At 45.2% G+C, this 27460-nt stretch overlaps 15 protein-coding genes across 15 annotated transcripts; 6 read left to right on the top strand and 9 right to left on the bottom strand.

The window, feature by feature from the left end:
• Positions 1–110: 110 nt before the first annotated feature.
• On the bottom strand, positions 111–3680 carry PICMEDRAFT_65507 (hypothetical protein; the record flags this gene model as incomplete). The annotated part of the gene is made up of 2 exons (XM_019163487.1): positions 156–3680; positions 111–124 (listed from the first exon to the last, which is right to left on the bottom strand). Exons 1-2 carry the CDS (start codon positions 3265–3267, stop codon positions 111–113), a joined length of 3126 nt encoding a protein of 1041 aa, XP_019015525.1. The 5' UTR covers positions 3268–3680.
• Positions 3681–3730: 50 nt separating this feature from the next.
• PICMEDRAFT_18320 (hypothetical protein) lies at positions 3731–5755 on the bottom strand. The gene is made up of 2 exons (XM_019161950.1): positions 5500–5755; positions 3731–5362 (listed from the first exon to the last, which is right to left on the bottom strand). Exons 1-2 carry the CDS (start codon positions 5522–5524, stop codon positions 4047–4049), a joined length of 1341 nt encoding a protein of 446 aa, XP_019015524.1. The 5' UTR covers positions 5525–5755; the 3' UTR covers positions 3731–4046.
• A 70-nt stretch (positions 5756–5825) lies between these two features.
• PICMEDRAFT_18319 (hypothetical protein) lies at positions 5826–7506 on the bottom strand. The gene has a single exon (XM_019161949.1). It carries the CDS (start codon positions 7457–7459, stop codon positions 5897–5899), a length of 1563 nt encoding a protein of 520 aa, XP_019015523.1. The 5' UTR covers positions 7460–7506; the 3' UTR covers positions 5826–5896.
• A 218-nt stretch (positions 7507–7724) lies between these two features.
• PICMEDRAFT_18318 (hypothetical protein) lies at positions 7725–9327 on the top strand. Its single transcript, XM_019161948.1, has one exon. The coding sequence runs from the start codon at positions 8129–8131 to the stop codon at positions 9200–9202; it is 1074 nt and encodes a 357-aa protein (XP_019015522.1). The 5' UTR covers positions 7725–8128; the 3' UTR covers positions 9203–9327.
• PICMEDRAFT_18317 (hypothetical protein) lies at positions 9218–10497 on the bottom strand. Its single transcript, XM_019161947.1, has one exon. The coding sequence runs from the start codon at positions 10485–10487 to the stop codon at positions 9372–9374; it is 1116 nt and encodes a 371-aa protein (XP_019015521.1). The 5' UTR covers positions 10488–10497; the 3' UTR covers positions 9218–9371.
• A 1497-nt stretch (positions 10498–11994) lies between these two features.
• Positions 11995–13584, top strand: PICMEDRAFT_74648 (hypothetical protein; the record flags this gene model as incomplete). The annotated part of the gene is made up of 1 exon (XM_019164833.1): positions 11995–13584. One exon carries the CDS (start codon positions 11995–11997, stop codon positions 13582–13584), a length of 1590 nt encoding a protein of 529 aa, XP_019015520.1.
• Positions 13585–13732: 148 nt separating this feature from the next.
• PICMEDRAFT_26384 (hypothetical protein) lies at positions 13733–13999 on the top strand (the record flags this gene model as incomplete). Its single annotated transcript, XM_019162446.1, has 1 exon — positions 13733–13999. A coding segment is annotated over one exon (267 nt), but the record flags the coding sequence as incomplete, so codon positions are not given.
• Positions 14000–14553: 554 nt separating this feature from the next.
• Positions 14554–16665, top strand: PICMEDRAFT_74646 (hypothetical protein; the record flags this gene model as incomplete). Its single annotated transcript, XM_019164832.1, has 1 exon — positions 14554–16665. One exon carries the CDS (start codon positions 14554–14556, stop codon positions 16663–16665), a length of 2112 nt encoding a protein of 703 aa, XP_019015518.1.
• Positions 16666–16763: 98 nt separating this feature from the next.
• On the top strand, positions 16764–19123 carry PICMEDRAFT_18314 (hypothetical protein). Its single transcript, XM_019161946.1, has one exon. It carries the CDS (start codon positions 16988–16990, stop codon positions 18833–18835), a length of 1848 nt encoding a protein of 615 aa, XP_019015517.1. The 5' UTR covers positions 16764–16987; the 3' UTR covers positions 18836–19123.
• Positions 18937–19974, bottom strand: PICMEDRAFT_74644 (hypothetical protein; the record flags this gene model as incomplete). Its single annotated transcript, XM_019164831.1, has 1 exon — positions 18937–19974. One exon carries the CDS (start codon positions 19972–19974, stop codon positions 18937–18939), a length of 1038 nt encoding a protein of 345 aa, XP_019015516.1.
• A 232-nt stretch (positions 19975–20206) lies between these two features.
• Positions 20207–21417, top strand: PICMEDRAFT_18313 (hypothetical protein). The gene has a single exon (XM_019161945.1). The coding sequence runs from the start codon at positions 20224–20226 to the stop codon at positions 21343–21345; it is 1122 nt and encodes a 373-aa protein (XP_019015515.1). The 5' UTR covers positions 20207–20223; the 3' UTR covers positions 21346–21417.
• On the bottom strand, positions 21405–23345 carry PICMEDRAFT_74642 (hypothetical protein; the record flags this gene model as incomplete). The annotated part of the gene is made up of 1 exon (XM_019164830.1): positions 21405–23345. The coding sequence occupies one exon, from the start codon at positions 23343–23345 to the stop codon at positions 21405–21407; it is 1941 nt and encodes a 646-aa protein (XP_019015514.1).
• A 195-nt stretch (positions 23346–23540) lies between these two features.
• On the bottom strand, positions 23541–25371 carry PICMEDRAFT_18312 (hypothetical protein). The gene has a single exon (XM_019161944.1). The coding sequence runs from the start codon at positions 25164–25166 to the stop codon at positions 23685–23687; it is 1482 nt and encodes a 493-aa protein (XP_019015513.1). The 5' UTR covers positions 25167–25371; the 3' UTR covers positions 23541–23684.
• A 258-nt stretch (positions 25372–25629) lies between these two features.
• PICMEDRAFT_37045 (hypothetical protein) lies at positions 25630–25800 on the bottom strand (the record flags this gene model as incomplete). The annotated part of the gene is made up of 1 exon (XM_019163049.1): positions 25630–25800. One exon carries the CDS (start codon positions 25798–25800, stop codon positions 25630–25632), a length of 171 nt encoding a protein of 56 aa, XP_019015512.1.
• Positions 25801–26042: 242 nt separating this feature from the next.
• On the bottom strand, positions 26043–27326 carry PICMEDRAFT_37201 (hypothetical protein; the record flags this gene model as incomplete). Its single annotated transcript, XM_019163066.1, has 1 exon — positions 26043–27326. The coding sequence occupies one exon, from the start codon at positions 27324–27326 to the stop codon at positions 26043–26045; it is 1284 nt and encodes a 427-aa protein (XP_019015511.1).
• Positions 27327–27460: the final 134 nt, after the last annotated feature.

Here is a 27460-nt window from a genome sequence, read left to right as displayed (position 1 = left end):
GACCAAAAAGCAAAACAAAATATTAACAAGATAGGTTCCCTGACTCAGCTACTAAAATAGTCCTTTATCCTGCAATTCGTCAATGATATCTTGAATTCCGGTATTTTGATTCATTTTATCTTTACTGAAATCAACCGGAGAATCTGTGAACATACTCATATCTGGGGTCCTCATGTTGGAATTGTCTGAAACCCCGGACATACTAGTAAAGGGTCCAGATCCTCCACTTCCGCTCGAGGTCGAACCACTCTTCACCGCAGAAGGGCGAGAAAAGCTTGGCATGTTGGAATTAGATACCATTTTATTGATTTTCTGCTCGAATTCATTGCGTTCTTGCTCTGTGCTCTCTTCAAGATTGATTATTTGTCCAAGACCTTTTTGATGTTTCGAACCAAAAAGCTCAAACTCGCTTGCCATTTGATTCCGTACGCCGGTGTCTCTGAAAATATCGTCAATCATATTATCCATGTCATCATATATTAAATTGTCTAAATCGTTTTCATTGCTTTCGAAATTTTCTAAGTTGTTCTCAGGCGCAGCCGTGTCCATGAAATCTTGCATTAGCTTAGCATCGTTCGAACTTTCCGTTGTGTCGGTGTTCCCGGTTGCCATACCCCTATTTTCACTGCCACTGAAATTGAATTCGTCCAAGTCAGAGAAGTTGTTGATGTCCATAAAATCAGGACCATTTTCTTTCTCTGCAGAATTATCGCCGGTAGCAAAGTTGCACTCATCATCGTCTCGAACAAAAGTAGGATGTAAGAATTCGGTGCAAACACCTTTATCTGCCGATTTGAAGTAATTTATGAAAAGCTTGATTATCATGGTATTTCTCCAGCTGATAAAATATTCATTTTTGAGAGTGTAGTGCATGAAAAATAAACTTTTTACGTATTGAAACAATAGAAAAGAGAACTCACATCCATTCTTGCTTGCTTCTTTTTTGATGGTGACGTTTATATTAAACCACTTCAAAACCACAGTTGAGTCAATGCTATTCGAAAATTTTCCAAGAATCTCTTCAAAAGTCAGTCCCTCTGAATTCAAGTTTTTCAAGAAAATTGAACATAAAAAGAGGAAGGGGCGTAGGAAAGCCATAGCAACTCTATTCAAAATGAAAACGTCACATTTTGCGGAGAAATATTTGAAGGCCTTGTACTGTTTGCTATCCCCATCCAATGTTGGCGATTGAGTAACATACTTGGTGTAATCATAGTTCATCTTCAAAACGGAAAGAGCCAACTCCGTGGCACGAACACCATAAACATCTGACAGGAAATCATGTTTCTGACCAGGACTGAGTTTACTGTTAGTACTATCAGTATTAGAACTGTAGCTTGTTGTACTGCTAGTAGTTGGTGCAGCAATTGGACTAGTCTCATAATTATTAGTACCACTGCTATTGCTGTTGTTGGTAGTTTGAGGGCTATCGTGCTCACTGCTACTACCTTCATCCTCATCATTCAAATATAACAAATAATAGAAGGTCATAAGGATAGTTTGAACAGTGAGACGAATTTCAAATTTTCTCACCTTGGGTATATCAAATAATCTCTCCAGTTGCATGTAGCTAGAATTAGAGTTTTCTTGCAACATTTCCCATAAACTTGGAATCCTTTTATCAACAAAATCTTGCATGCGATTCACAATTTTCAAAAGTTTCGATCTTTTTGTCGAGCTTTTAAAGTTCTGAAAGATATTGAGCCCTTCCCTAATCAATTTAACAGCTTCGTACTCAAGGGCCGTGTCTTTGTTTATCGAATTCTCGACAACCAGTCTTTTGATCTCATCACCAGATCGTGACACTGATAACCCTTTCTTGAAATTAGTCAAAACTTGACTTTCTTCTTTACTCAAAGCTGGTAGATTGACATCATACTCCTCATCAGAAATTATCAACGAACAGCCGTATTCGAAAGCATTCTGTACGTCCAAAGTCAATAATTTGTAGAATATCCTTCTCCAAACTGTGATTTCTCTTGGATCTTGGAAAACGTGTGGGAAATTCTTTGGGTCTCGGTTGGCACCTAAAGAACGACACATCTGAATAACTAGTGCCAATGTTAGTGAATGTTCCCTACTTTCTTCGTGCATTTCTGGGGAATAAACTTGGTATAATCTTAAATAAAGCAGAACTTGAATATTTCTCAAGGTAATCTTTTTAAAAACACTGTCTTCTGCTGGTAAAGCCATCAATAAACTTTTAGCCATCACAACAAAACTTGAGTCGATTTGGTATCCACTTTTGATCATTGCAATCAAAAGGTCGTTTCCGATGGCCTTGTTATCCTCTGCGTAATCTTTGACATTGACAGCCAAGTAAGCATAACGTAGAATAACTAGTAACAAACTCACTATGGAAGTGTTTTGTAAATGAGTGATTGCCACCTTGCAACCACCATTAGTGGTGGGTACAAGAACGTAACTCATTTCATCTCTGAAAATCTCTTCATTGACCAAAGGCAAAAAAGGGTAAACATACTTGAAGAAATGATCGACTAGAACGTTGACAACAAATAAAGGCGGCATCTTCTTATTGACGTCCTCTAAGACATCCAACACTAACTTTGCCTGCATAGCGGTGACTCCTGCCGGAGGATTCACTATAGTTCCAAACTGCATATTCTCCACATTATCGATGTCGCAAGCACTCACTTCGGTATTTGCATTTGAGGTTAACCACGACAAATGATTCTGTGAGATGTCTACAGGGAAATCAGATGCTTTCACCTTTTGTTTTTGTTTGTAAGATTCGTATATCATGATATGTCTCTTGGAATAAGCTTCAAAAATTCTTGAAAGCTGTTTATCACGAACAATAAAAGTAACATAGGATGTAGTACCAGAATGCAATATTTTATTTTCCTTGATAACCATGGCATCAAACTTGTCAGATAATGACACCATAGGATCGTCCTCATTATCGTCCTCATCCGGGAATTCATCGTCTGAGATGCCAGGCAAGATGTTCTTGTAATTAGATGTGTCGATATTGTTCATTTCTAGTATTCTTTCAAGTTTATTCACTTGCAATTTTAACTTGATAATCTCATTATTCAGGTTTATTCTTGGCACATTGCTTGAATTGCCAGAACCCCCCTTAGGAGAGGCAGCATATTTACACAGATCCTCGGTTTGACTCTTGACACAGTTGCCACATGGCTTCTGTCGGTCACATTTCAATTTCCTTTTCCTACAGTGGTCGCAGGAGGTGGGTATCCTGTTTCTGGTCTTTTTCACCCTGTCCGTTGGTGAGTTTCTTTCCATATTGGTGCTCAAAATGTCTAGACTGATAATTTAAGCCACTGGTTCCGCAGTTTCCACTAAAACTCTTGGAGTCTGTTTCCCTTTTCGTGACTTATTCAACTATCGACGTGAGCTTCGAAAAACTGAGGTATTTCTTTTAATCCCAGTGGGTAAGTCTTAGCTATATAAAACCTTGATTCCCCAATCAGAAAAATCCAACCGCCTGGAAACCGCTTTCAGAAACCTGGAAGTATGGTAAGGGAACAAACTAGGTGCAACCTTAATTCAATCCTTGCCTCGGTGGCAAAATATTCGTCCTGTCTCCTACTCCGTCTTCTCTGCAGCAGATAAACTGACACACAGAAGGCTCGCATGGAAATAAGCGTCTTTACTCCGGCCGGGCGAGCATTTGGGCCGACGCGGCACCATTTCAATCCTCCACATGCGCTTACGTAAATTCAGCGTTTGCAAGGAGAAGAAGCAGAATAGGGAACGAGATCATCTATACCAAAATTAGAGAAATATAAATAGAGGAGAAGGGAAAAAGGAGAAGAAATAGAAAACAAAATTAACGGAAGATAGAAATTAATAGAAAAAGGGGTAAAAGGATAAAAAAGATTTGAGACAAAGAGATAAAGAGAGAGAAAGAGAAAGAAAGGGATGGGGGAGGTTAGTGAAGTGAGTGAGTAAGTGAGAGAACAAAGGGAAGGAAACCACAACCACAGAGAATAAAAATTGAGCAAAAGCATCAACCAGGTATCAAACTATTATTATATCCCCCTGTGATGAGCTTGGTGAACTCAGTATTCGTCCTCAACAAATGAGTCAGCACCCAACTCCATGTAGTCCTTTTCTAAAGCAGCTAAATCTTCTCTAGCTTCAGCAAATTCACCTTCTTCCATACCTTCACTGACATACCAGTGAACAAACGCTCTCTTTTTGTACATCAAATCGAACTTATGGTCGATCTTCTTCCATGCGTCTGCAATGGCTGTGGTATTGGAGAGCATACAAACGGCTCTATTGACGTCGGCCATTTGCGATTCTGGAGATTGAGTAGGCTTTTCGTAGCATATACCTATCTTGAAACCCGTTGGACACCAGTCTACCATCTGCATACTCTTTTTCGACTTGGCAATGGAGACCGCGTTCATAACATCTCTGCTCACAACATCACCTCTGTATAACAGACAGGTGGCCATGTATTTACCGTTTCTTGGATCACACTTGACCATTTGGTTACCCGGTTCAAAGCATGCGGCCGTGATTTCGTTGACAGAGTTGGCTTCATGGTTAGCACTGTCCTTGGAAATGACAGGGGCGTAAGAGACCAATGGGAAATGGATTCTTGGGTATGGAACTAAATTGGTTTGGAACTCATTCAAGTCGACGTTCAACGAGCCATCAAATCTCAATGACGCAGTAACAGACGATATGACTTGTGCAATCAAAGCGTTCAAGTTGCTAAAGCTTGGTCTGGCAATGCCAAGGTTCTTACGACAGATGTCGTAAATTGCCTCATTGTCAACCATGAACGTACAGTCTGCATTTTCTAACGTAGTGTGAGTAGTAAGAACAGTATTGTAAGGCTCCACGACAGATGCATTGACCTTTGGAGACGGGTAGACAGCGAATTCCAACTTCGCCTTCTTACCGTAGTCGTTGGAGAACTGCTCGAGTAACAAAGAACCCAAACCTGAACCAGTACCACCACCCAAGGAGTGCGTGAACAAGAAACCCTGCAAACCATCACATTGATCGGCCATTTTTCTGATTCTGTCATCGACATCGTCCAAAAGCTCTCTGCCTATGGTGTAATGGCCTCTTGCGTAGTTGTTTGCCGCATCCTCCTTACCGTTGATCAGTTGTTCCGGGTGGAATAAATCCTTGTACTTACCTGTTCTGACTTCATCGATCACATTAGGCTCTAGATCGACATACAAGGCTCTTGGCACATACTTACCGGCCCCAGTTTCGCTGAAAAACGTGGAAAAACCCTCTTCACCTCCTCTTGGCTTGGTCAATCCCTCCTCTAAAAACCCGTCAGGAGTGATCCCATGTTCCATGGAATACAACTCCCAGCAACTGTTACCAATTTGACAACCTGCTTGACCGACTATTAAAAGAAAAGTGGAAAAGTAAAAGTATCGTAGAACGAATAAACACTCTGTTAGTATTTCTACTCATTTGCTCACTGAAAGAAGCTGATAAATGGAAAAAAACGTGGGTGGTGGTGTTTAGGGCTGAACATACCGTTGACTGAAATGACTTCTCTCATGATGCTGATCTCTTGCTGCTTTAATAACGACTTGAAGACCTATGATGCGTGTGCTCTGTGTCTTGTGTGCGGTGTGTCCTGCCTTTGACGTGATCTATCAACCGCTTGCCTTCGTGTATCGTGTGTTGCGAATGTTGTGTCCGTGTGTCTCTGCTGTTTGCGTTTGTTTGTTTACATGTTGAATGTTTTGCTTTTCTCCGTTTTCTGCGCACTCACTCATTTTCGCTCGATTGGGAATTTTTCAGAGGGCGCAGTCGATCGGCCGCGGGCCGCGTTGACTAGGAAGATTACGGTGACAGTGTCTAAGGTAGATATAGATTAGATGGACAGATAGATATATAGGTAGACGGATGAGCTTTATACAAGGTTGTTCTACTTGAGGAGACTGATCTGGGCTATCAGACAGAGATGGTCGCTCGGATACTCGTTTTCCCGAGGCTGCCCCGGGCCCATCTCCTTTGGGTGCGGGAGTTTTAAGAGCTTGTCAAGTCTGACTTTGTTTTCCCGTTCGAAAGCCGGGATGCTGTCAATGTTACGATGGTCGCTTTTGACGTCCCACTCTTTGACGAAGAAGATGTAATCTAGCAACCCACGCCATGTATGTGCCCAGTTGGAAAAGAAAGGCTCGTTTCTGTCGTTGTCCAGCCCGGAATTCTCCGGGTCGATTTCACGGTAGGCCATGGAGTAGAGGGAGATTGCACGCAGCGGTAAATCGTTGTGCAACTGCTCGATCTGTTTCACCATGAGCTGTTGCTCTTCAGTGGCAACGTAGCTTTCTGGAACAGGGTCTTTCGGTTGATTCTCGCCGAACTTCTCGACATTCCCGCCCTCCTCTTCTTCGCCCGAGCCTCCGTTCCGAAGACTCGAGAACTGAAAGGAGGTTGAGCAGGCTATTACTCGCATACATCGATCATTGTAGCAGATAGGTTTGCTGGTTATCGAAAGGTACGGTGAATCATAGGGCTGAGAATTGAAGTCACCTGCGAAAAACTTCCAAATCTTGGTAATTTCTGGGTGGAGAATTTGAATCCTCCTCTCAAACTCCTTCGATTTCGATAGCACAACATACGTCTGCCTGGTCCTTTCGTAGGTTCCAAAAGGATGCCAGAATAAATGGGCGGTGCCAATCGTTATCAACTTGGATGGATCATTTCGGATTGCCAATCCTAGAATTAGACCTACGTTTTTAGTGATCGTTCGTGGTTTCACATCTCCAGACTTCTCATTATCAAAGTCGATCAGGCAAGTATCAACCAAGTTAAACAGAGAGTGTTTGAAAAATACCGAGACACCGTGATTCTTGTCCGCTCCTCTCTGGAATTTTGTTTGGTAGCCAAGTTTCTCCAGTTCGGGGCGCCAGAAGGATTTGTATTGCACAAAGTCCACTTCTTGTAGGCACAAAATGTCACAGTCATAGTCCCGCAACTCTTGAAATAAGACTTTCGAACGCTTGTGCCATTTTAGGATATCTCCATTATCAGGGAATAGCTTTCTTCTGATCAATGCTTGGGCCAACAAGTTGTAGGTCATTATTTTCAGCGTAATAATGCTGTCTCTGTTTTCCTCACCATCTTCTTCGCCTCCTCTACGAGGAATACTCAACAGTTCTCTTTTCAAATAATTGGCTTCGTTGATTTGAGCATCAGGATCGAGCCCTTGTTTGATTAGTGCTTCTCTTTTCTCCCTCTTCTTCTCTTCTCTCTGCTTTCTCATCTCCTCAATGTATTCCGGAGTGATCATATTTCTCGGCACTTTACCAGACTTTTTCTTCTTCTTCTTCTTCTGATCACCGTTCTGATTTTGAATCACATCGGAAATTGGCTTTTCTGTAGAATTGGTCAGGCTAAGACTTTCAGTTCCGGAGATAAGAGCATCTTTATCAATTTGGACCTGGTTTTCTTGATTTTGGCCATCAGTTTCCCCTTCAAAATCCATTGAATTTTTTGTAATAAGATTTTCAGGTTAGCACTCTAGAATTCGTTATGGTTCGGATATTATAGGAAGTTTCACTACAGTAAGTAGCTTATTATTAAAGATTGAAAGCAAGTTGAAAAAATAAGAGAGAATCACCCAATGCTCGCACGTGACCCGGACAAAATAATTCCAACTCTATACCACTATTCGAGTTTGTCGTCGATTTAGTTACTTTCAATCCTGTTATATATTACTCTTTGCTTTACACACAATCGAAAGTGTAAATCAAATATTAGATTTTTTCAGCTGCAATAAATCAATCATAATGGAAGCTGAGATGAAAAATTCGACCCCAACTGATCAGGAACAATATGCAAAGGCTACTTCGGACAATATCAAGGCTGCTAGACAAGATATTGATAACCTCATCAAAATAATTCTGCTACGGAAGAAAGAATGTGATGATATGGAAAATGAAACACGATACATGAAAGAGTACGTAGCTTCGTTTATAAGTATGGGAGAATTACAAAAAAAGTAGACAGTCTAAGAATGAAACAGGGCAACTTTTTTTTGTGCATGAAATTAACCCAATTAATTATCATAGGCAACAACTGCAAACCGTCTACCACCATACTGACAATCTTTCGATCAATTAGCTTTGAGCCTACAAAGATTGTATATTAAACAATGAGGAGCACCCATCTTTCCAGACCAGGATCTTTGAAGGATGATCCTCTTCGTCCTTATGGAGAGAAGTCGTTGAAAAGAGCAAGAACAATTGCAGGAACATCTACTACGGCTTCAACCTTACAGATGACACAGCTTTCAGGGCTTACTGTTCTGTCTGAGATTAACACGAATATACGTGAAAAGAGTTACTCTCCGTATATGAGATCAAGGCTGCGTGAGAATGTTTCAGGAATTTTTCTGCAAGATGAAAATTTAGGAATAAAGATAAATGGCGATTCGGAATTAGAGCAGAAGAATAGTTTAAAAAGTAAAAGTATTCCTGGCTTATATCCTAGACTATCCATTGAGGGAAAAATTTCTCCAGAAGCAAGGATTCCAAGTCTCAAAAATCAAAACTTGTTTGACGAAATCAACGACGAGCCTGAAATTGAACAGTCTTCAAGTAAATCATTTGTTACCCTAATATCAAAAAACTTTAATGGATTGAGCACCGTAAAGAATACATTTTGCTCAGAGGAAGAAAACCTTTATGATGATGAAAGCGAAGCTAAGCACAATCGGCAGTTCACAAGCGTCGAATTTGATGTCCCAAAGATAACACTTTTGGATGACTCTGCGCCTTTGGATTTGAGTCAAGTTAAAAGAAGACTTGTACCATATGCCAGTCCTTTTTTCCAGACTATTGAGTTCAACCCCTTTGAGCCAACTGATACTGGGATTTTGCTAAAAATTTTGAATCATGAGTTTGAAAGTCTTGATGACGAGAATGACGACGATTTAATGCAGGAAAAGGAAAATAAAAGGATTCCATGGTATAGAGAACTGCTAAACTTGGAAAAATACTACACCCAATTTATAAATTGCTTCAAGCCGTTGAGTAAGGACGAATATAACTCCAAATATCCTTGGGATAAGTTTTACGATCCAGAACTTTACTATGACAATGAGATGGATGATGAAGGAGTTTTGAATACAGAACTGCTACCTGAAAATTTGCACAATAGTATATCTTCCGAGATTAATGATTATATGAAACCCTACTCCTATATTTCTAGAAGGAGGGGGTATTGATACTGCCTTGTAATGGTATTGCTACATAGTTACATCTTTGTTTTGGATTCACTTGATAATATTCATAAACATCAAGTAATATTTGGTATTTAACTAGTTTTATATCATTAAAAATTTGTTCTTACCTACATCTTATCGGATCTTCCTAAAACACTACAAGTTTACGCATTTAAACTTTCCGTATTTCCCACAAGTCTGGGCTTTTCTTTTGATGTTTCATTAAAGTAGAATAGATACTGGCTCCTGCCCAGTCGCCAAGAGTTTCTATACCATGCAGTTGTTGTGCAACTGCTTCGTCAATCCTCGCTAGTAATGTCTGCCTGAAATCTTTAAGATTTGATATTCCTCCCGTTACTATTGTTCGTGAAGATAAGATTTTTCTCAGATCTATTGGCAATCTCTTATCAATTAAATCAGTAGCTAGTTTTATAATTGGAATCTCGTTATCTTCATATTGGACAGAAGAATCAAAGCTGAGATAAAGTTTCTCTATTGCGTCAGTGAAAATCTTTTTTCTAACAAGAAATCTACCGCAAGCAATAAGTTCATCATTTGAAGTACATACCAAGCTATCAAGCAATGAAATAGTATTCTCAAGTTCTCGGAAGGATATACTTTCGATATCAAATCCTTCTTCTCGTAATTCGGATAATAATTCGTAATGCAAACGAGAGCCAGCTCTGTTTGTAAACGTTAGCAAATTATCCAACACCCTATAATCAAAAACAGGAACAACTGTAGTAAAAGACCATCCAATATCGATAATTAGAGCAAAGCTAGAGCCGGATGCTATAGAAACCATTAAAGGGGTTGGAAGTATTACAACAGCACGCATGAGGAGATCGTTTATTAGAATTTCTGTGAGAAGTTTATTGTAAACTTTTGGAAACGTCGAGTTTTGGACCAAAATAAGTTTCGAGTTGATTGTGGAAATTCCACATTTATAAAAGATTTTATTCAATACCTTCCGAAGGTGAATTTTCAGGCTTTGTAAAAAAAGACTTAAGTCTTCATAGATAAGAGTATCAGGGAAGAACAGATGCCTAAAATGCTCTTGATCATTTTTAGCCATGGATTGTAACCGAAACTCTTTGGTTACCTTTTCGGATGCACTGTCGGGTATAAGGGAGTGATCATATGCAGTTGAATCAACTCCGAATGTTTGAAGTTCGGCGAAATGGTGGACATTGAATTTTCCTAAAGGTTTTGAAGAATCTTCAAGCCCACATTCTAAAGTTCGTGCTCCAATTTTGAGAACTATGTTCTTCTCCTTCTTTGTGTCCATCGTTATCGAATCATCCACTTTGGGAAACGAGCTATCATTTACCCCATCAAAAGATCGAGTAAACAAATCTCAGAACGAAGCGTGTGAAACCAAAAAAAGTCAAGGCTCATTTCTTTTTTTCATCTGTTCATACTTCTCTTTATCTTTTTTAGTAGTATCTGAGCTTTTGGTTTGCAAGAGCTTCAAGGACAACAAGATACTCAAAATGACAAGTACAGAAGAGACTGATGGCATGCTAGCTGCCGGTACTATTATACTAGTTGATCAATTACAAGACTTGGGAATTAATGCCGGTGACATTACCAAGTTAAAGGCGGCTGGAATTTATTCCGTTTCTGTATGAACTACTACCCTATCTAATCCTCATGTAAAACGGTAATTCATTACAAAAGTACTAACACAGCATATTCATAAATACGTAAATTGTAGACGGTGATGTCAACTACCAAACGGAATTTATCCAAAATCAAAGGTTTAAGTGAAGTGAAGGTCGATAAAATTAAGGAGGCTTCCAACAAGCTTGTCAACTGCGGATTTGTTTCTGCACTCATCCAATGCGATATACGAAGGAGAGTCATCAAGATATCTACAGGGTGTAAGTCGTTCGATCAGATGCTTGCTGGAGGGATAAGTACGATGTCGACAACCGAGGTTTTTGGCGAATTCAGAACAGGGAAGACACAATTGTCACATACCTTATGCGTTACTGCTCAATTACCAAAGAGCCAGGGTGGAGCAGAGGGTAAAGTCGCCTATATCGATACAGAAGGTACGTTTAGACCGGAAAGAATCAGAGAAATTTCAGAGAGATATGGTCTTGATGCCAACCAGTGCTTGGAGAATATCTCTTATGTAAGGGCATTGAACAGTGAGCACCAGCATGAACTTGTTGAGGAGCTTGGAATGTACCTCAGTCAAGGTGGATACAGATTGATCATTGTAGATTCAATCATTTCATTGTTCCGTGTGGATTACAGTGGCAGGGGTGAGTTGGGCGAACGTCAGCAAAAGTTAAACCAGCATCTTTCCAAGCTAGGCCATCTCGCAGAAGAGTTCAACTGTGCCGTTTTCCTCACCAACCAAGTCCAGTCTGACCCTGGTGCCAGTGCCTTGTTTGCCAGCGTAGATGGCCGGAAACCTGTTGGGGGCCATATTTTAGCACATGCTTCACAAACAAGAATACTACTTCGAAAGGGACGTGGTGATGAGAGAATTGCCAAAGTTCAAGACAGTCCAGATTGTCCTGAGGGTGAATGTACATACCTTCTTGGTGTCGGCGGTATCATGGATGCCGGGGAGTGAACGCTAGAATAAGTGTAAGGAATGTGGGGGGGGGGATGATGAGGTTTGAGATCTTATTCGCTATCTAAAATTTATTTGCTAGTATTATTACTGTGGAGGCGGGTTTTTAACCCAATGTCACTGGTGTTTCACTGTAGTTCGTTATCTTTAAGTATATATATATCAGGTCTATCAGTCACTTTTACAATTGCATTGGTAAAAAGTTATGGGTCTTTTACTTTCTTTACCGCTGGCTCCAGTAAGCATTATTGGGTCGTGGCTCTCATCGTGTTTAGGAGTGTCAATATGCACCTGTTGCATGAACAAAAGTGTGAATCCTTTGATGAGGACGTTTAAGTCATCCGTTGCGACCAGAATAATGTATGCTGTGATATTCATGGTAAACAGCATAATTTCGTGGGTATCGCTGTCCAATTCGTTGACAAAATTTGTTGAAAAGCTCACCTGGGGGATGTTTAAGTTTGGAAACATGTTCTGCAAGGATGAGCAAGGATGTATTGGTTTTACCAGTGTGCAGAGAATCAACTTTTCTCTTGGTGTGATGCATTTGATTCTTGCAGGGTTGTTGGTTGGGGTGAAGTCGACGAGAAACCCGAGAGCCGTTATACAAAACGGGTACTGGATCATGAAGCTTTTCGTGCTATTCACTTTTATCATTATTAGCTACCTCATTCCTGACAAGTTTTTTGTCATTTGGGGCAACTACTTCTCCATTATCTTCAGCACCATATTCATTGGGATTGGCCTAATTTTGTTGGTTGACTTTGCGCACGAATGGGCAGAAACCTGCATTGAGAAGATCGAAGAGGGAGAGATATATCTCGATAACGGGGGCTTGGATGACGAGGACGCAGGCGGATACGTTTGCTGCAACTTCTACGGGTCGAATCTGTGGAAACAGGTTCTTGTTGGAGGCACGATGCTAATGTACTCTGGCGTTGTTTTGATGACGGTGCTCATGTACATCTACTTTGCGCAGAGCGGGTGCTCGATGAACAAGGCTGTCATCACGATCAACTTACTATTCACGCTGGCAATCACGGGACTGTCGATCACCCCGGTAGTGCAGGAGTACAACCCGAATGCCGGCTTGGCACAGTCGTCCATGTGCTGCGTCTACTGCACCTACTTGATCTTCAGCGCCTGTTTGAGCGAGCCGGACGACAAGCTGTGCAACCCGTTGATCAGGTCCAACGGAACCAGGACCCTGACGGTGATTATCGGCGCAGTCTTCACGTTTGGCGCAGTGGCGTACACTACGACGAGAGCTGCCGCCAACTCGGCATTCAACCACAAGTACGGGTTTGATGCTGACGACCATTACACCACGGCCATGGCCACTCTGAACAACGGCGCCGCTCAGAATCCGTCCTACCACGACGACGCTGGCGCCATCACGGAGGCCCCACGTTCCGTCAGACGGGACATGCGCTACGAGGCCGTGAGACAGGCTGTCAACCAGGGTTCTTTGCCTGAGAGTGCTTTAACGGACCCGGCCTACTACGATCCCGACGACGACGACGACGACGACGAGAGCCCCGCAACGGGGGAGGAGCGGGAGTACACCAAGTACAGCTACGTGCTCTTCCACATCATCTTCTTCTTGGCCACGCAGTACATAGCGGCGCTCCTCACGATCAACGTCGGGGTCAGCGACGCAGACAACGGCACCTTCGTTCCTGTTGGAAGAACCTACTTCAACAGCTGGTTGAAGATTGTCAGCTCGTGGGTGTGTTACGCGCTGTACGGGTGGACGCTTCTTGCGCCGGCCGTTTTCCCTGAGCGGTTTGGCTGATTTTCTTTCCGGGCTTGCCCCTGGCCACGGGGCCCTACAGAGAGCTGCCTGCACCAGCAGATACCCCCACGGCTCAAACACAAATATACACATGGACGGACAGGGCACGGTGAAGGACGAGCAGACGCAGGAGGCCGAGTTTGGCGGACTCAAGGGCTACAGACAGATGAAGACCCACTTCCCTTCTGCCAGGGTGAAGAAGCTCATGCAGAGTGACGAAGACATCGGCAAGGTTGCTCAGGCGACGCCGCTGGTGGTCGGTCGGGCCGTGGAGCTCTTCATGTGTACGCTTGTGGACAAGGCCCTCCAGGAGAGCCGCAAGGGCCACAGCAAGAAGATCAGCGTGCTGGCGCTCAAGCAGGCGATCGACAGCAACGAGGAGTTCGACTTCGTTGCCGAAGTGTGTGACAAGTACATCAACAGCGACGCCGCCAACGCCAACGCCACCGCCACCGCTTCCAGCAGCAACAACAACAACAACAACAACGGCAACAACAGCAGTTCCTGAGGAGAAAGCTCGCAACAGAAACAAAAGCAGGACCTTCAGACGCTTGCCGCCGATCGACGCGCCGATCGGCGCGTCGATCGACCTTTTAGTCTGCCAGGCGTCTTTTGATTGAAATAATCGACGCGCCCATCGGCGCGTCGATTGTTGTCGGCGCCTTTTCCCTCCCATCTATCGGCGCAGCCGTCCCGGCGATCGCGCTTCCGGGAAAAAGAGGTATGACGGAGTTCCGCCGGGAAGTGATAATTGGCCCTGTCTATGTATAGCATCTCCTTTATAATAGGCTGGGCTGGGACCAGGTACACCCGCTGCGCATGTAACCGTGAGTGTGGACGAATAAATAGCATCTGTATCTACACAGAGGCAAAACGAGAGTGACGCATCAGTTCGAAGAACAGAGAAACCATCTTAGCAGAACTTTGGAAAAGATAGGAGGACAAGCTGACAGATAGATAGGCAAGAAAATGAAAGAAGTCTACTACGCCGGGGTGGATGTCGGAACGGGATCCGCCAGAGCAGTGATCATCAACCACGAGGGCGACATTCTGGGGTTGTCTGAACGGCCCATCACCAGACACGAGTTGAAGGAGAACCACATAACGCAGTCGTCGACGGAGATCTGGAACGCCATCTGCTACTGTGTGAAGTCGGCGATCTCGCAGTCCGGAATCGACAACTCCAAAGTGCTTGGGATTGGGTTTGACGCCACGTGCTCGTTGGTGGTCGCCAACGAGGAGAACAACACTCCGATGCCTGCCGGTCCCGATTTCCAGAACGATCTCGAAAACGTGATCCTCTGGATGGACCATCGGGCACAGTTCGAGACAGATGAAATCAACGCAACCGAGGACGAGTGCTTGAAGTACGTCGGAGGCAAGATGTCCATCGAGATGGAGTTGCCCAAGATCAAGTGGTTGAAGAGGAACATGCCGGAGGGCATGTTCCAGTCCTGCAAGTTCTTCGATTTGCCGGACTATCTCACAATGAAGGCGACGGGGAAGGAGACCCGCTCGTACTGCTCCGTTGTGTGCAAACAGGGCTACATTCCAAAGGGGATCACGAGCAGAAACGGCTGGTCTGCCGAGTTCTTGAACAAAATCGGCCTGCCGGAGTTGGTTGCCGACGACTTCTCCAAGCTGGGCGGCTTGGACGGCGTTAACGGCTCGTACATCTCCGCCGGGGAAACCATCGGCGTGTTGACGCCGGAGTCGGCTAGAGCCTTGGGGTTGACGACCGACTGCTGCGTCGGCTCCGGCGTCATCGACGCGTACGCCGGATGGATGGGCACCGTTGCCGCCCCTACAAACGTGCCTATTCCGGAGTTGATCCAGCAGGATAAGGACAAGGAGGGCTTGAGCAAAGGTGTTGGTAGGTTGGCTGCCGTGGCCGGCACGTCCACCTGCCACATCTGTCTCGAGGAAAAGGCCGTCTTTGTTCCTGGGGTCTGGGGTCCGTACAGAGACGTGATCGGTAAGAATTACTGGGCCGCAGAGGGCGGCCAGTCCATGACTGGTGCGTTGCTAGCGCACGTGTTGTCGACGAGCCCAGCGTACACGGAGTTGGGAGTCCTCTCTGAAAGCTCGAACTTGTCGAAATTCGAGTTTTTGAACTCAAGGTTGGAGAACTTGAAGACGCTGAAGAAGGAACGGTCTGTTGTTGCCCTTGCGAAGAATCTCTTCTTCTACGGCGATTTCCATGGAAACAGATCGCCAATCGCAGACCCGAACATGAGGGCCTCCATTATCGGGCAGTCGATGGACGTGTCTCTCGATGCGCTTGCTATCGAGTATTTGGCTGCCTGTGAGTTCATTGCTCAGCAGACCAGGCAAATCGTTGAAAGGATGGAGGAGTCGGGCCACAACATCAAGGCCATCTTCATGAGTGGAGGCCAGTGCAGAAACGGGTTGTTGATGAGACTCTTGGCAGATTGCACAGGCGTCCCGATCGTCATCCCAAGATACATCGACGCATCTGTGGTCTTTGGCACCGCAATGCTTGGTGCTGTCGCTGCGGAAGACGCAATGGAGCTCCTCAGAAACAAGAAGGGCATGTCTTTCCCTTCTTTGAAGGGCAAGAAGGAGCCACTCATGCCCACAGACGAGATTCCTCCTTCTCCTTACACAGCCCCCACTGCCACGGCCTCTGTCACCTCCGTCAGCGCATTGAACAAAAAAGACGGCTTCCCCTTCCCAATCACCACGTTAGCGGGCTCGGGCGACAGCTTGAGAGAAAAGCGTGCCGGTAGGGGAGACAAGAAGGACGACGAAACCGAGGACGACGATCTCATCACCTTCGGTGCACACTCAAACGCCCAAGCCATTGCAACAGAAAAGCTTCGTGCCTCCTCACCGCTACCACCTTCTAGCAATGAGTCCGCATCCGAGAAGCTCTGGCGGGTCATGTGTAGGTTATCCAGCACAGGAAACGTCATCTTCCCTTCGGACATCACCCATCCCGACCGGAAGTTGTTAAACACAAAATATAAGATCTTTTTGGACCAGATTGCCACCCAACAGAAATACAGGGCAATGGTCGCCAAAACAGAGTCAGCCATTCAGAGCTACCTTTCTATCTAACGAACTGCCTTTGTAACCCACCCGAATATACGATGTTATTTTGTTATTTCCGTCTTTTGTCTTGTTTAGCTTGGTCTCTGCCTGTGTACATGAAGGGGCAAATTTGGGGCATTTTGCGCCGATCGGCCTGTCCTCGCGTGAGGCGGGCATCCGTAATTAGGCGGGACCGGACTTGGGAAAGTGAAGTCTCGGGGTATATAAGGAGCAAAGGAGGCGGAGAAGGGAGAAAGAAATAGCTATTGGGCAGTAACTCGAGAAAAAGAAAACCGGACCAGCTAACAATAGTAAGGAATTAGGACTTGAACACCATTGACCAGCCAGCATGACATTATCCGCCCATATCGACCCGGACACTATCGAAGATAAGATCTTCGAAGACTCGGTGAACAAGTCTGCCTTGATTACAAAATATTTCAACAAGTTCTCTGACAAGAACAATGCGGTTTCGAGAGTGGAGTCGAAGATAGCTTCAACACTTTGTGACCAGAGAAAGAGTGAGATTGTCTCGCGGTTCCACGGTGTCGCCAACAAATTCAAAATGCCGGAACATGGCATGTCTTCGAAGTTAGCGTACGAAATGGTGCACGACGACTTGACGTTGGACGGCTCAACAACCCTCAATTTGGCCTCGTTCGTTAATGTGCACACCGATGACGACTCGCTGAAGTTGATCATGGAAAACCTGACGAAAAATTTGGCCGACAACGACGAGTATCCGATGCTAATCGATCTACAGCAACGTTGCATCTCCATCATCGCTAACCTGTGGAACGCACCGCTGGAGGTCTCCGACACCGGTATTCAAACTCCGCACAAATTGGACCACTTCGTGAAATGGAAGAGTAGAGCGATTGGAACCCCCTGCACGGGATCTTCGGAAGCTATAATGCTTGGAGGGTTGGCCATGAAGAAAAATTGGCAAGCTCAAAGAAAAGCCAAAGGCTTGAGCAGTGCCAATCCAAACATATTGATGGCATCTTGCTGCCAGGTTGCATTGGAAAAGTTTGCAAGATATTTCGACGTCGAGAACAGATTGATTGGTGTCTCCGAAAAGGACTTCTTGATTGACCTTGACAAAATCGAAAAAGAATTGGATGAGAATACCATTGGTATTTTTGTCATTGTTGGTTCCACATACACTGGTGGTTTTGAAAATGTGGATGCCATTGCTAAGTTGCTTGATGCCTATGAGAAGAAAACAGGCCACTGGATTCCGATCCATGTGGATGGTGCTTCGGGAGGATTCATTGCGCCATTGATTTACCCAGACTTGAGGTGGGATTTCAGAATCGATAGAGTCATGTCAATCAGTGCTTCGGGACATAAGTATGGTCTTGTGACTGCTGGGTTGGGGTGGGTTCTTTTCAGAGACCAAGCTTGGTTGCCAAAATCACTAAGATTCCAGTTACAATACCTTGGAGGCGTAGAAGAATCCTTCAGTTTGAATTTCTCTAGGCCTGGTTATCAGGTTGTTCATCAGTACTACAACTTTATCAAATTTGGTAGGGATGGCTATTATGAGATCTTCAACAACTGCTTAATCAATGCAAGGTTGCTGTCCTTGTTTTTGGAGGAGACGGAGTACTTCACATGCATTTCGAATTTGCATCTACCTTTAGGCATGACTACTAGAAATAGAGATCCGAAGTGGGATATCCAGGCTTCTCATGCAATCATTTCCCAACACGAAAAGTTCAATCCTGCTTTGCCTGTCGTGTCCTTCCAATTCACCAAAGAATTCTCAGAGCAGTACCCAGAGATCCCACAATCATTGGTATCGTCATTGTTAAGAAATAAAAAGTGGATTATCCCTAACTATGAACTTCCTAGAATTAATGTTCCGGAAGTTTCAGAAGATGGGGAAGAGCATGACGATCCTGGTCTTAAGAACGAAGTAAATGGAGAAAACAATGAAATTCTCAGAGTTGTTGTCAAATATAACTTGACCGCACAATTGTTAGATAAGTTAATGCATGATATTACCGAAACGGTCGAGATGCTTATCAAATCAGTTGAACTGGTTCGAGCAAATGTTCAAGCCATGAAAGAGAGCGGACAGGATGCTACCAGAGAACTTGTTTACGACATGTTGACAAGCATTGCTAACGGCGGTGATGAGAGACTCATCAAATTCAAAAGCAACAATCATGGGTTTAAGGGCGTATGCTAAAAATAATAGTGCGTTTTGTTTACAATCCATTTTCAGTTCGTTTCTTATTTAAATTATATAGCAAAGTAAAGCCAAAAAAGATTTGTTACTTTGACGATTGTCTACAAAATCTTGTTAATTTTCCCCTTCGCAACCTTCAGTTTGTTTGTGCTTTGGTCAACCTCTTGATTGAGGCTATCAAGTAGCTCATTCTGTATACCAATTTCTTCGTTAACAGCAATTCCAATCTGCTTTTGCCTTATAATCATATCTCTTAATGCACTCAAGCTTTGATCCTGGTCCTGCATTTCATTTTGTTGTACTTGTAGCAAGCCCTGGTTGTCTAACTTTTTTGTCTGTGCGGACTCCTTTATTCTTCCCAAAGTTCGGCGCCCACTTGAATTATGTGTCTTGAATAAATCGTTCGCATTAACTGAACTATACGGGGCTTTCTCTGCGAGATCTGTTAACTTCATAGTGCGGAGCATATCGTTCAATTCTGTTATTTCTTTTGTTACAGATAGTAAGAGCTCTTTCCGTCTTCGTATTTCACCAGACCCCAACTCCTGTGTAGTTGTAAGGTAAGACTTCAACAGGTCAGCATTAGTTTCTGCTGTCTTTAAATTTCTCCGAATTTCTACCACGTTACCTTTATTGAACATTTTGGTTCTAGAATCTTGAAGTAATGATTTAATTGTTCTGTAGACTTCCATCCATTGTTGAGCAGAGTCTATCTTGCTTATCGAGAGACCTATGCTTTTTTCCTCTGTTCTACTTTTATCAGCATTTAACATGTTTAGCTCTACAATTGTCGATTTAGGAATATTGAAGAAGTAAAGAACTTCGCTTTCTGCACGTAACTGGCGATCGTTTAATAGTGACGTCGCAAAATTCATTAGTCCAACTTTGCGTTCATTCAGCAAAGTCTCATTTCTTTTGTATAAGCTTGCATATTTGGAAGGCAAATCTGGTAACTGAGTGGCATGCTGACTTTCAAGGTATTTTCTCAATGTGACAAAGTCGCTGTATCGCTTGCTAATTCGAAATCTTTCTACCTTGAATTTATTTAGTTGTATTTCTATCTCCAGGTCGTATAGGCTGTAACTTCCAACCTGGGTAACAGTTGGAATGGAAACTTTTATTGCACTACTGTTTTCCATTGTGAATCTAGTCCCTGCAACTAGTATGTTATAATTCGATGTGCTTCTTACTCTCATACCTTATTTACGAGCAATCTCTTTATCTTTCTACGGTCTTGGTTAAAAACATGTCACAAGCGCTAAGTGAGAGTGCGCAACCATTTTTGGCGATGGCAGTTTTCATGATTGAATTAACTGCGTTTATCGTCACAGCTTGGTACCACTAATATAGTTCTATATCGCTTAATAAAAAGCATCGACAGGTGAGACATGAGTACCCCTTATATTAGCACGGCGATTGTTGGGTCAGCGCATACCAGTGACATCCTAGGTGTCTGTGTTGCTGACAGATTCACCATAACGTGCTCCTCTGATGGATACTTGAAACTTTGGAAGAATGATTCTTCTGATAGAACACTTCACCTAGAAAAGCTTGTGGACAAAATTGGATTGCATCATGTGGAAATATTTCAGGATGCCTTTGAGATGAAGAAGTTTTTGGTAATCGCAACTGTCTCTTTTTCAGGGCGGGCATATCTATTCAGCTACAATTTTGAGACGAATGAGCTCATCGATCTCAAGTTCAATCCTCAAGATTCAGGGCTAAAGAAAAAGGCATCCTTTTGGTGTCCAATATTTGATTCTACAAAAGACAGCAATATTTTTGCTTGTACAACAGTATCAGGAAAAACTGAAATTTTTGACGTCAATTTTGAAGAAGGATTGTCCTTCAGCTATAGAGGCGAACTATATGCAAACGACAGTAGTTTTGCTACTTGCATATGCTCTGATATAGAGAATAATAAAATCGTGGTTGGACATCAGAACGGAAACACTTACCTTTATGATTTTAAACAATTATTGCTCTCCTTCAATTTTGAGAGTTACGGATTGAAAAACTCCCAAAAGTCGTTAAATATAGTAAGATCAATAAAGTTTTCACCTCACGGAAGCGAGTTTCTTGCAGTATCCATTGATTCTGGACCTTTTGGAACAATCTCCTTGTATGATGTGAAGTATGGTGAGTATTTGGGGTCTTTCACTATTTCAACACACTCTTCAAACGTTGGTGTGGGAAATTTTGCCCATTCTAAATGGTGTCTATCCATTGATTTCAATCAGGAAGGTAACCATTTGGTGTCTTGTGGCTTAGACAATTTGGTCCGAATTTGGGATGTCGAATCCAGAACATGCGTCACGATGTTAAAGCTAAACCCAACCGACTTAGACGATGAAGAAGTAGACAAGTTGAATGATTTAGATACATCTTCCTGCGCTTGTATTAAGTATGTCGCAAAAGGTATTTTCAAGGAAGATGGGAATAACGACGGGTTGGTTGTCGTTGGGTTTGATCGATCTATAAGATGGTATAGGGAGGCTGGGGGCCTTTGATAAACATGTAAAGGTTTTGTACCAATAAAATAAAAATATAGTGTAACATCTGAATAGAATCAATCTCCCATAAACGAAGCAGATGAACTGGTTTCATCGTTTGAAATTGCTGGTTCAAGGGGAGTCCAACAATCTAAAACACCTGGGCTTCGGAAAATGTCAAATGTTAAGGTAGGATCAATTTCAGGAGTTACAATTGTAGTATCGTTATAATCGGGGTAAGCAAAGGGTACTGATTGACCACTATTGTTTTGGGGTACAGATCCTGGTATTGACGTTTTCAGGACTTCTGGTGTTGGTGTTAGAGCTGAGGAAGATGATGTGTTGCCAACAAGTTTCGCTGGCGAGTTACCGGTTACGATCTGTGACTCAACGGAAAGACTAGAAAACAATTCCAGCATTTGTTCCTTCTCTAAGCTTTGAAAGCTTGGAAGACGTACAATATAACCCCAATATCTATAGATCATAGATTGCAGGTATTTTTTCAAGAACTTGGAATTTATGATATCAGACAGTTGCCAGAATTCCACTAGCTGATTAATGGGAAGCTTTGACAGATAAATTCTGTTGACTAACAAGCTTTTCAGATCTTTGAGATCGTAGAGCTCTACCAGGTGTGCAAAAGATAAAAGGTCATGAACTTTCATATGTGGGAATTCAGAATTGTATAGGAAATCTATAAGTAGCTTGACATTCACGTATGGCTCATCTATAAACATCTGATTTGTATGACTCTCTGACATCCCTGACATTATCATTTTTTCAAAGTAGGGCCATTTGATAAGTAGGTAAAGTTTATGAACACTAATCACTTTGTTATCGTTTGATTTTATTTGGAAATCAACAAATTTTTCATCTTTATAAGCTTTCTGGAGCTTCCCTAAAAGTGTTTCTTCTTCACTCGTGCCGCTTTCATTGTTTAGCCTCCCAAAAGTAACCAGTGGTATGTTTACGAGATAATCAAGATATGCCACTTCATCAACGGTATCATCAAGCTCAGTGCCTCCTATTATGGACAAATTATCATTGTGAGTTAGAACAAACAACCAGTTGAGGTTTGCAATTTGGATTGGCACGTGGTACATCTTGTGAGTTTCGATATTAAGAACCACAAATCGAAGATTTATAAGATCTGTGATTAGAATCTGAGTAATTGATATTTGATTGTAGAAAAACTTTTTGAATCCGAGTATGTTTACTGATCTACCGGCTCTTTTTTTGTTATTTTGATAGAACATTTGGTTGTCATTTATATTCAAATTTATTTCATCAACAGTATGATCTTGTAAATCGTACGTTTGGATGTTCATAAATGAGTATTTCATTGTCTCGTTGATACCGCCGAAAGACCATATTTTATTTCCAACTTCGATGATTTCATGTTCAATTTTCTTGCAAAACTCAACTTTCTCCACTGTAAATTTCTGATAGTCTAGGATGTACATGTACTTTTGCATTCCGTAAGGTAAATCTGAAATGACTCCTCCACTGATGTATATCTTGTGGTTTGATCTTGACTGGCATATTGAGTGACGCTCTAGCCTATTCATTTGGGTCCAGTTGGTTTGCCCGACTTCTCCCTCCGAAATCAAGCTTTCCTTGAACTTTTCATTCCATTCCCTGCTGAACAAATAGCTTTCTATATTGAATATCAAGAGGAAGCAATCTTGATAAGGCGATTTGACGTTGTTACTGCGCTCGAGACACTCGAGGTACTCATCTTCCTGCAACAAGCCACCGACAATGACAACGTTACCCGTGTCGTCCAGACAAACACATGAGCTACCATTTCTATACACTCCTGTTGAGTGCGGCGGGTACCAAGTTTGTCCCTGAACGTCCAGCAGGTATATCCTGTCATCGAAGTTCTCATTTGTGTCGTCATATCCCCCGAAGACAAAGAGATAAGGCTTGCCACGTCTTGTGAACTGGCAGTACGTTGAGTTGATCCGGTAGGGCGGAGGAGAGCCTTTCAACTGTACCGACGTTTCACCTTCCATCGTGTATATTTTCTGTATTGGGTTGAAGTTAACTGAGGGGGTAGCAGTGGTGTTTACTCCAAATATTGTTGCAACACGGACTCTTCCGAGGTCTAATCATTATATCTCCGGAGAGAAATTGGATAGGTTTTTTTTTTATTTTTTTTTTTATTTTTTTTTTATTTTTATTAATTATTAATTTTTTTATCATTTTATCATTTTATCAGTTTTTTTTTGGTAGCAACAAACGAGCTCGGAATTGTGTTGACTTCTTAACTCGGACTTCTTGCCGGGCGAGTGCTAGTAACGGCTTTTTGACGATGTTACGATGTCTACGTTGTGCATACTGCTAATACAAACTTAAATAAAAGGGTTGAGCGTAGGCCATTGTTCCTGGATATGGAGAAGATCCGATCTGTAGTTCGTAGAGACGCCGCGGTTAGCTACCTCGGGATGGGACTTCAACGCTACAATAAGCGTATTGTTTCCTGCTGTGAAAATGAGAAAAGCCATGCGACACATTTCCAGCGCCAGAAGGAATCCAAAAAGCGGGAAAAGAATTGTGAAGTTGTGATGTTGGCCAAAACCGGGCTGCCGATGCGCAAGATACAAGTGGCACACCACCGCGGTTAGCAGGCTGATTGTGAACGAGCAGATCTGGAGCGTGTGGTTGACGATGCCGTCCTTCTGGAGAGCAGCCCACGGTTCAGGTCCTAGAGATTGTGAGACTCTGTCTACGGACCCCACGATCGACAGATCGGACAGTGCGACGTAGGTCAGCACGTAGCTGTTGGTCAGGGCAAGTTTCTTTTCCAGACAAGTGGTCCTTTTCACAAAAAACACCGCTAGCAGGATGCTGTGCATTAACGTGAGCAGCTCAGAAACGGACACAAAGAACGAGGCGAAGCAAGCGGAACCAGCCTTGAGGAGCAGGGCGTTTTTGACGGCCGTCCGGGTGTGCCGGAAGCTGATTTCTCGGCGCCAATACCACGACGCGTACATGCCGGACAGCGCAAGCAGGGTGATGTTGCACACGACATCCGCGAGGTAGGCCCCCGACCCAAGGCTGAACGCCGTGACGAGGAGCATCCCCGGGTCCGCAAACGTGCCCGCGTGAAACCGGATCAGATGCTCCCACTTGTAGTATATCTGCGAGAGGAGGACTATCCACGTGAGCCTGACAAGAAGGGCCAGCACGGCTCCTGCGCTGGCCACCAGTGCCAGGCTCGTGCTGTGTCTGGCGACGCTGGCCACAAGTGCCGCAACTGCTGCCGAGCGCTGGAACTTCGCTGCCAGAACCCTCCGGCACAGAAGCAGCGCCGCTGCTGCACAGAGAAGGACGACTCCGGGGTACGTGTGGTGGTGCAGGACGCAGTAGACGGCGACGGCGGCAAGAAGCGCCGAGCTTGTGCAGTGGCACGCCCGCAGGAACACAGCGTAGCTGGAGCAGCACTTGGCGGCGCCCGCCATCACGACGAGGCCGAGGGCCACGGTGGACCACGCTATCACCAGCCCCGCCACCACGGGCGACGACACCGGTGCAGACACCGTTCTCGGGGGCTCCAGCAACGGCGAGTGCCGCAAAAGGGGCAACGCCGGCCGCAGTGGCAGCAAGGGCAGTGTCCGGGGCGGGTGTCTGTGGCCGTGCTGCGTCTCCGGCGGCGCCAGCAGGGCGCCCACGGACGCTGTGTCGCAGACATGCAGCCAGCAGTAGCAGTAGGCCACGCACGTGCCGGCAAACAGCACCACGAAGCCTGCGTCCGAGACCCTGGCGTGTTCTCCAGGCCACGTCTCCTCCTCTAGGGCCTCCTCTGCGGCCTCCTCTCCGGCCTCCAGTTGCATCTCGACGTCTCTGCCACCCCGCCAACACTCTTCATCCGCACACGACCCACATCTGCTACACGCATCCAGACACACCCGCCGTCGCTTTGGACCCCTTCCTCCCTGCTCTTCCGTCCTGCTGCTACCCCGAGCCCTGCTTCGCCGTTTAAGCCCCGTTTGACAGATCCCAACGGCGGGCCTGCCCCGGGCCATGGGCTCGTCTCCGCCCGCCGCGCCTCCGCCGCCGCGCCCCGGGAATTTTAGGCCGACCGACGCCGCACGGCTGTAACGGCGGCCGCTGTTTGCACTTTGCCGTTTGCGGCGGAAGGTTCTGGGCGGCAGGAGCAGGCGGTGGGCTCAATAACAGTTCACTTAAATTAGATTAGCGGGAGAATATAAACAATACACAGGGGACAGGAGGCGGGCGGACGCAGATGTCGCCAGAGGGTCGCCTAGCCGGGTGCCGGGCCCAAAGGCAAGGCATCTACTCGCTCTTGGAGACAATGTAGGCAGCATGAAGCATACCTGGGAACCATCCCAAGATGCACAAGACGATGTTGATTACCAAGTCCATGCCGACTCCCTTGGCCATCAAGACGGCAAGAGGAGGGAAGATGATGGCAATGATGTAGGCGATGATCTTTGAGCTGTCCATTGTGGTGTATAGAGCGAAAGTGTTGGTGTTGGAGATGGAGGGGAGGTAGAGAGGAGAGAGGAGAAGGCGGAGGGGGTACAGAGACAGCAGGTTAGGATGGCAGAACGGAGAGAAGAGGTGGAGATTATATATAGGCCGGGCAGCCGAGGGGGCGGGGCAGGGAAAAAGCCGCGAGGCGGCGGGACGGCAGAAAGCGTGCGAGCCGCCATCCGGTTCTGTTGAAGCCTCCCGCGCAGGGAGGGCTAGAGACCGATGCTGTTGCCCGAATGGGGGCTCTTTTTGTTGCCGAGCGGGTAGACGACGAGGGTGGAGATGAAGAGCCCCACGGTGATGCCGATGGCGATCTCGATCATGGAGATGCCGAAGGTGAGGGTGCCGGTGCTGGTGGCGGCGTCGGCGGTGCCGTTGTTGTTGCGCTGGTTCTCGAGCTGGAGGAGGCCGCTGGAGAGGACGTTTCGGGCGGCAAAGCCGCCCGGAACGAGGTCGAAGATGCCGCAGATCATGCTGGTGAACTTGGTGCTGCAGTAGCCGATGCGCCTGTAGGAGCGCAGCCAGCGGTCGTAGATGTTGCTGAGCAAGCCCACGGCGAAGGAGCCGAGGGCGGAGTTGAACTGCGTGATGCTGAAGTGCAGGGAGGAGAAGTAGGTGACGACGTAGCCGCAGCACGCGATGACCACCATGATGCTCAACTGGTGGAAGCGGGCCTGGCAGGAGAGCGACATACACACGTTGAAGAGCGGCACGAACAGGAGCTTCCACACGTTGCCGATGTGCCCGATGTTGGAGCACGACGTCTCTGTGATGGCGTTCTTGTCGATCCAGCCGTACAACCCGGCGCCAAGCGTCAGCCCGAACCCGAGAAACAACGAGTAGATGATGGCGTAGAACATCCCCACCACCCCGGACACAATCGACTTGCTCTGGATCTCCAACGCGCCCCGCAAGATCATGTACCCGGGGAGAATCATCGAGAGCCCGCTCAAGACTATCGCACTGAAGCAGAAGTATCGGCCGTTTGCAATCGACCCGATCGCCCGTCCAATGAAGCTCAACAGGATCGCAGAGCCCACCTCGAACACCGACGAGTAGAGCGCGTTCTTCGGCGCAACAACACACTGGAGAAACCCTAGCAACGCCCCCATGCAGAAAGACGGGATCATGTCGAGCCACGCCCCGTTGAAGAAGATCAACACAAACATGCTTGACAGCCCGTAGAGCAGGATGATCCAGTACGTGTTGAGAAACTCCTTGCTGCTGAACAAGTCCGCCAACTCCTTCGACGCCTGGTCGACCCCGATCCGGTCGTACACGACCGACTCGTAAATGTCGTGCGCCTGGTCCAGTTTGTTGAGGTTCAACCCCTGCCCCACTCTCACCAACTTGAGGTCGCTCGTGCGGGTCACCGGGTCGGAGAAATTCGCAAGCATCATTCCGGGCAGGTAGATGAACGTCGCCTCCACCTCGAGCACCTTCGCTGTCAATGACATGTACTCTTCCAAACGATGGTTCGGGGCCCCAAACAGCATGAACGCCTTGCACAAAGTCAACAAAAACTCTTGCCTATGTATTAAGTCCACAATATGCACGGTGATTCTTGCAGCCTTCTCCTTCTTCACCTTCCGCTTGATCTTTTTGAGCTCTTTGTCGTCCTTCTGGAGCT

Source organism: Pichia membranifaciens (genome assembly GCF_001661235.1).
Source record: "Pichia membranifaciens NRRL Y-2026 unplaced genomic scaffold PICMEscaffold_7, whole genome shotgun sequence".
NCBI classification, from domain to species: domain Eukaryota; kingdom Fungi; phylum Ascomycota; class Pichiomycetes; order Pichiales; family Pichiaceae; genus Pichia; species Pichia membranifaciens.
The sequence above is the reverse complement of the archived record's forward strand: the minus strand, read 5'-3'. Positions and strand labels throughout refer to the sequence as shown.

Coding starts and splice junctions, on each gene's coding strand:
- PICMEDRAFT_18319 (XM_019161949.1), bottom strand. CDS start 7,459: ATGGATTTTGAAGGGGAAACTGATGGCCAAAATCAAGAAAACCAGGTC.
- PICMEDRAFT_18313 (XM_019161945.1), top strand. CDS start 20,224: ATGAGTACCCCTTATATTAGCACGGCGATTGTTGGGTCAGCGCATACC.
- PICMEDRAFT_18320 (XM_019161950.1), bottom strand. CDS start 5,524: ATGAGAGAAGTCATTTCAGTCAACG. Junction 5,363..5,499: donor AGAAGTCATTTCAGTCAACG/GTATGTTCAGCC, acceptor TTCTTTTAATAG/TCGGTCAAGCAGGTTGTCAA.
- PICMEDRAFT_18318 (XM_019161948.1), top strand. CDS start 8,129: ATGAGGAGCACCCATCTTTCCAGACCAGGATCTTTGAAGGATGATCCT.
- PICMEDRAFT_18314 (XM_019161946.1), top strand. CDS start 16,988: ATGACATTATCCGCCCATATCGACCCGGACACTATCGAAGATAAGATC.
- PICMEDRAFT_18312 (XM_019161944.1), bottom strand. CDS start 25,166: ATGCAACTGGAGGCCGGAGAGGAGGCCGCAGAGGAGGCCCTAGAGGAG.
- PICMEDRAFT_18317 (XM_019161947.1), bottom strand. CDS start 10,487: ATGGACACAAAGAAGGAGAAGAACATAGTTCTCAAAATTGGAGCACGA.